General features: G+C 38.3%; 1 protein-coding gene across 1 annotated transcript; it reads left to right on the forward strand.

Moving 5' to 3' along the window:
- The first annotated feature begins 863 nt into the window (after positions 1-863).
- STX11 (syntaxin 11) lies at positions 864-1,811 on the forward strand. The gene has a single exon (XM_018556363.1). It carries the CDS (start codon positions 866-868, stop codon positions 1,721-1,723), a length of 858 nt encoding a protein of 285 aa, XP_018411865.1. The 5' UTR covers positions 864-865; the 3' UTR covers positions 1,724-1,811.
- The last annotated feature ends 4,953 nt before the right edge of the window (positions 1,812-6,764 follow it).

Below are 6,764 nucleotides of genomic sequence, written 5' to 3' on the forward strand. Positions count from 1 at the left end.
TCTTGCGCCCCCCCCCCCCCCCCCCCAATCATGCTCCTGACTACAATCTCAATACAAATTGGCAAACTAAAAGTAAGATTAAGGTCCATCACAGGAGCGGTGGCTACTTTTACACCACACACAGGGACCATAGGGAACAAAAGTAGCCACCCTCCAGAAGGCTGGTGTCAGCAACAATTTAGAGATAATTTCAGGATCTACAATGTGATGCACAAATCAGATACATTTTTGTTAATAGGTATAGTACTTGAATGCATGTTTTTTAGATTTAGCTACTGAGTTCAGTGTCACTTCAAAGCAATACTGTTGCATTGCCATTCATGGGTAGCTTCACACAGCACAGGTTTACATCAACCATACCTAAACCGCTTGACTACCAGTGTATGTTATTAAAAGACAGATTGGGGGACTTTGATTCCCCCACTGCCATTTAAAAACATCATTGGAAAAAAGACCCACCAGACATCATTAAATGCCTTGTTTTGATAAAGTTTTTAATATGTCTTGAGTTCCACTTTAAATGTACTATTCAGGTACAGGATGGAATTTATAAGCCATAGTTAATTTTGTTTGTTTTTTAATTAAACTTTACATATATCTGTGTGAGGCTTATATTGTGGTTGATCACAGAACATCCTGCAGTGTGATGTCATCCTGCCCAATCATTGAAACATCACACAGTGGTAAATGGTACATAGTATCAATAATAATTATACTAAGAGTTAGTTTTGAAAATAAGGCAATACAGCGATGGCAGGCTGTTGTTATGTAAAACCTTAAGTTTCAGCTGGTTGTAGTTTCTAGAAATTATCTATCTACCCATTATTTATAATTTACCTCATTTTTTGCTTCTCTTGCAGTAACCATGAAGGACCGTCTTAGTGAGCTGCTGGAGTATTCAAGACTTCATAGTCAATATGTTCAAAATGGTGAAGAAGATCTTTCCCAAGACCTGGCTATGTTTGAAACAGACCATTCTTTAGAAGTTCTCTACAATGATATACAGCTCATTCGGACAGAGAACCACTTACTGAAAGTTGATATAAAACGACTGGGGAAGCAAACCACGCGCTTTCTTACTTCAATGCGTCGCCTTAGCAGTATCAAAAGAGATTCAAACAGTATTGCTAAAGACATTAAGCTACGGGGAGAAGGCATCCACAAAAAACTTCAAAGCCTCAAAAACCTTAGTGAAGATGCTGAGAGCACCCATGGGGAGAATGCGGTTTTTGCCCGTGTAGCTAAAGCGCAGTATATTACGCTCACACGTGCGTTCCAGAAAGCCATGGTTGACTACAATGAAGCTGAAATGGTTCAGAGGGAGAACTGCAAGATCCGCATACAGCGCCAGCTGGAGATAATGGGCAAAGATGTATCTGGAAACCAGATAGAAGATATGATGGAACAAGGGAAATGGGATGTCTTCTCTGAAAATCTTCTGTCTGATGTTAAAGTTGCCCGTTCAGCCCTTAATGAAATTGAAACCCGACACAAAGAATTACTAAAGCTAGAGAATCGCATAAGAGAGGTCCATGACCTCTTCTTACAGATGGCCCTGTTGGTTGAAGAGCAGGCTGAGACTCTTAACGTTGTTGAGTTAAACTTGGAAAAGGTTAAAGATTATGTTAGCGTTGCCAAAGCTCAGATCAAACAAGCTGTGGAATATAAGAAGAAGAATCCATGCCGTCAATGTTTCTGTTGTTGCTTTCCTTGCTGTAACTAAACTAAAATAATACAAATGGCGGTGTTAACAGGCTGGGATTTGCAAAGGAAAAAAAACAGTTGCAATGTACATGGACCTCATTTACAACCAACAGAACGGATGCAACAGGGTAACCAAAGTTGTTTTTTTTTTAGAGGGGCTTCGTTGGTCACCAAATGTGTGACATACAGCTGCATCTGAAAATGTGGTGTCTCTGCATATAAGAATAAGAAAATGTAAAAATCTACATGCTTCTGAGGTGAAGGCCATAAGGAATCCAACTATGTTAATAGAATTGAGACTAAAATATAGTTCAGTATTTAGTGGAACATTGGCATACCATGATGCTTTAGTAATTGCAAATGGTTTTAAATAATATTTTTATGTTCGATGCATAAAAGGCATAAATAAATGGCTTGGTGTTATGTCCTTTATGGTTATGATGTATTATTAAAAGTGTGAAATGATCTGCTATAAAACCGTGAATCTGACTTTCACTAAACATTTATTCCAGAATGATGTGTTTTTTAAATGACAGTGATTCACCACTGATGAATGTTTGATGCCAGCTACATTCAATGCTTTGTCAATATGCCACTATTTGTTGTTAACCTGAAAACTGCTGTGAACTTGCTGAATTCTGCCATGGCAAGCGGAAGCCTTTATCTCTCTACTGGAGTAGGCATCTGGAAACATAGATTGCGTGAGTTAGTGCTTCCTAAAGCTCAAAGTGGCAGCACAACTAAATACAACTCCAGTGGTACAACCCCAGCCAAGTATTTAGCCCACTGTTAAAAACCCATCCTTTTTAAAATTGTACTCCCGGTGGATCTAAAATATTTATTGCAGTTATGTGTTCCTTTTAATAGTGTATTTTTACTTACAATCAACATAAGTCCCTAAAATCTATTTTTATATCAACCTAAACCTGTTAATCATGCCCTTCTGCATATATATGTGCTGGCAGGGGGAGAGAGCAGAGTAAGTTGAGTTAATGACTTATCAGAGTTGCTGCTGTTCATTCATTGTTTAGTCAGCAGGCTCTGATGTGACCCTCCTGGGTGTCATGCCTTGCAGAGGTGTGAGTCACAAACTTAGCTGTACAAATCCTTTGACAGAAAGGAAACCATTTTATTTGTTTCAACTGTGTGGGTTACAAGTTCTACAGGTTGCACAGCTACATAAAATCATTTAACGCTTGTTCACATGGGCGTGAATTGCCTTACACCCTAAAAGGCAGACAATACTTCTGCGTCCAGGAGTGATGGGAGTTGCATACAGCTGTGGGTAGCATCCTGTAGAAATCAGTGACAGGTTGCAGCTGTAAGCATATACCTACACACCTGTGCGTTTTGCATCCATTGAAGAAGGATGAGTGGCCTTGGATACAGATGTAAACACTTGGATGTGTACAGCCGCTACCTGTCATTTTGATTTGTACATGCTGCTACCTGTGGCTGTATGCAAGATCTGTCACTCCCAGGTTCAGAAGTACTGGTGTATGGCCATTCATGAATGAGCCCTTATTGTGTAGAAAAGCCAATAGCTCATTCTGAACAATGAACACAATCGAGAAATTAACTATATTCATTGTCCTGTTTGCTATTTTCAAATGTTAGTGTTTAAATTTGTTAATTTCATATTTTGCATTGTATTAAAAGCTTTGCACACACACTTTGTAAACCTTATTTTATCAGGCCGTGCCATGAGCAATTCATTATACAATACAAAGAGAAATTTCAACACCCAACAAAATAATGCTGAGGCGAAAATGTTTAGAGAAAAAGCAGGACGGAGGTTGATAAAGGTATAGGCAGAAATACCTTCTTGTTAAAGGAAACTGTACTGACAATTTGGAGGCTAACATTGCTGCCTTCTCCTTCTGAACATGCTGGTTGCCTGACTGTGAAGCTGACCCAATAACTTTAATACTTTGAAGCATTGTCCTTGAAGAGGAATGTGGATCAGGAATTTCGTTTGTGTCAGTGACTTACCATACTGATGCCAGAGACAGCCAGGCAACTGGTATTCTTTGCAGTTCAGCAAAGGCAGCACCCCTATGTCTTCTTTAGGTAATTCCCCACTGGTTCCTGGATTCAAAATTACAGGCTATAGATGGTGATGATGGCAGATAATCCAGCACTTGGTTTCTACAAAGTACATTCTTGTTTTTGAAAATACAGTAAAAGCTTGACATAGAAAAAATATTAGCTAACAGCTATTTCACATATACAGGATGTGCTTTGTCAATATGGGTGATGACAAAGCATGCCATGTGTGTGTAAAACAGAATTGCATTGTTTTCCTCTTTTGTGCTTTTTAGTATGTGTAAAATAATAGACTACTCTAAAGCTGGCTGTACACTGCTCACATTTCATCCAGCTCACCAAAATGTGAACAGTGTGCGACTCTGTCGGCACCCCTCCAGTCAGCAAAAGTATTCTTTTTTTCTTCAACTTTTGTTGAAGGAGTTGGTCCAGAATGGCTGCAGCCAATAATCTGTTTTAGCATGGATGGGGAAATCTAGCATCTCTTTCCAGCGGGCTGAAATGTTTTTTTTCTCAATCAGTGCATGGCCAGCTTTAGAGGACTACAAAAGCTGAATTAGCGGGCATACTTTAACATAGTGCAATGATGATGATTAGAGAATGGTAACAACCAATCTGCAATCATCTAGCTAGAGCAAACATCAATATTTTTATTCTTGTATACATTATTAATTCCTTAAGTGTATTTGTGCAATATGTGCCCCAATGTTTAAAGCCTTTTAGCAGAATAAGTTCTGTATAGTATTTATTGCCTAAGGCAAATACACTGACTATTTTTTTTTTCTGTTACACCTGAATATTCCTATGTTCATTTATGCAGTTCTGGAACTTCAGCAATGGTCAATAACTAATTGTACGCTTCTTGACAAACTGGACAAATCTGTATGTATATTTGCTTTGAAAAATGTGTAATTTACCTGATTTGTAAGTCAATTTGCTTAGAATTTGTTACAAACTAGTGGAGTGACATGTCTTATTATTTTATTATATTTTTTTCGTTTGCTTTATCAAGGCAATGCATTTTTTCTTTTTTACAAATTCTTCACTATCTTCATCTCTGGTGCCCAACCTGTGGCCCTTTCAAGTGGAATCTCCCCTTTATCTTCAAAATGACAACAAAGCACCTTAGGAAATGTTGGGTAATGGCAATCTTCAGATACTTATATAAAATTGCAGGGTTTTTATTCTTTATATATCTTCTTTTCCTTTCCCTCCCCAATCTTCTCATGGTGGCCATTGCGACTTGGGGCAGATGAATCCATCTTCCTTTTACTTCCTGTAAATCTGTGTCTTCCTGCTGGGACATGTGACGGTATACATCTAAGGAGGAAAAATGCTTTTGAAAAATGTTGATCTCAAAAGTTTTTGAAGTCTACAGATAAGCTTTCTGAGGAAGGCACTAGTGATGTAGCCATTCCAGGATGTATCTGTGAGTCCAGGGCTACATTTCTTTGGCTTTATTCAACCAGGAAGTAGAGAAACAGTAAATTGTAAATAAAAGTTTGTTTAATGAATGCTACATGATTCCATATCAGCAGGCGGAGCTGCATTCTCATGTGATTTTTGAGTGTAAAGAGACCATAATGATGGTGATCTAGCAGTCTCATGCAGTCTGCAGTCTCTGATCATATCTTCTTGTCACATACAGATTTTTTTGTGTTGCCTTTTGGAGCTGTCACGGGCCAACGTTTACGTCCCCTTGTACATTGTAAACCACTGGTTACTTCATTGTCGCTTAGAATTGGTGTAAATCAATTGGAAATGGTGTCGCCCAACAGCTTTACATGGAAAAAGAGGTTGGAGCAAGGGTAGGCACCCTGGGATCTTCAGATGTTGCAGGACATGTGGCATTGCATTTGTATTTTCAAAACAGATGGAGTGCCAAGGTTGTCTTCACTTCGGATAGAGTTTCTACTAGTTTACAAACAAAACACCTTTTCATCACATTTTGACAAGTACACTTCACTGGATTCCCATTTGAGAATACCTTTGGCACATATATGAACTATGGTTCCTACGTCATGTAGCAGAAATAACCGTACATACAGTATACTTTAGCCATTTGTAAAAAACAATGGTGTGTCTCTCTGTATCACCCAGGGCGAAGGGGTTCACATTCACCAAAAATCTGGCACATTGTTCAAACCTTACCTGACATTCCATGTGTCTCTAGAAAAAGATGTTTTTTGTGTTTCTTATTTTTACTAAATTTAAACTCTAACCCGGTAAGTACTATAAGGTTTCACTTGCTATGAACCTTGCAGTCTGAAAGTTAGACCATTTAAACAGCTTTAAAGTGTATCTTAAAGCCAAAGTTTTTTTTATAAATAGAATGGGGAAGGGTTAAAACCCCTGTTTTTTTGTTTTTTAATATTGCAGTCTATCCCTGCTTGAAATATTCACCTTCTCTATATGTCTCCATGACCATTATCACCATGATAAAAAGTGATGAGATACCCAAAATTTGTTACCAGAACAGGAGGTGAGGGATAATCCTCCAAAAACACCTGCTCTGGTGACGTCTGTCTTCCCAATGGGACACACATAGCAAAAAAAGAAACAAGCGGGGTTTTTACCCAATCCCTATTCTATCCAAAACCTACAAAAACTATTTTAGATGTACTTTAACTGGAGACCAAGTTGATTTCTTATTGATAGTAAGGGGTTCTATATATGGGCTTTAATAAGGCTTGCTTGGCAAGCTTCTCCTCGGAGAGGCTTTGGTGGACTGGTGTACAGCATTGGGAAATATTGGTAAGTTTTAAAGCTTATTCATCTACCCCCAGACTTGCAGTATGATTTGAATCTCTCCCTCAACTGTATAGAGTAAAATATGTGTATAAAAATACCTTCTGGTTTTTAACTCCACATGCTGATATACAGTACTATAGCCCAGCTCTTAGAGATCTTCTTGTACCAAGTGTAATATCAGCAATCTCCCTTTTACCCTGCTCGAAGATACAGTGGTGTCCAGGTTTCTGAAATGTGTGTGTGTATATATATATATATATATA

Source organism: Nanorana parkeri, unplaced genomic scaffold, assembly GCF_000935625.1.
Source record: "Nanorana parkeri isolate BGI_ZX_2015 unplaced genomic scaffold, ASM93562v1 scaffold235, whole genome shotgun sequence".
Lineage (NCBI taxonomy): Eukaryota > Metazoa > Chordata > Amphibia > Anura > Dicroglossidae > Nanorana > Nanorana parkeri.

Coding starts and splice junctions, on each gene's coding strand:
- STX11 (XM_018556363.1), top strand. CDS start 866: ATGAAGGACCGTCTTAGTGAGCTGCTGGAGTATTCAAGACTTCATAGT.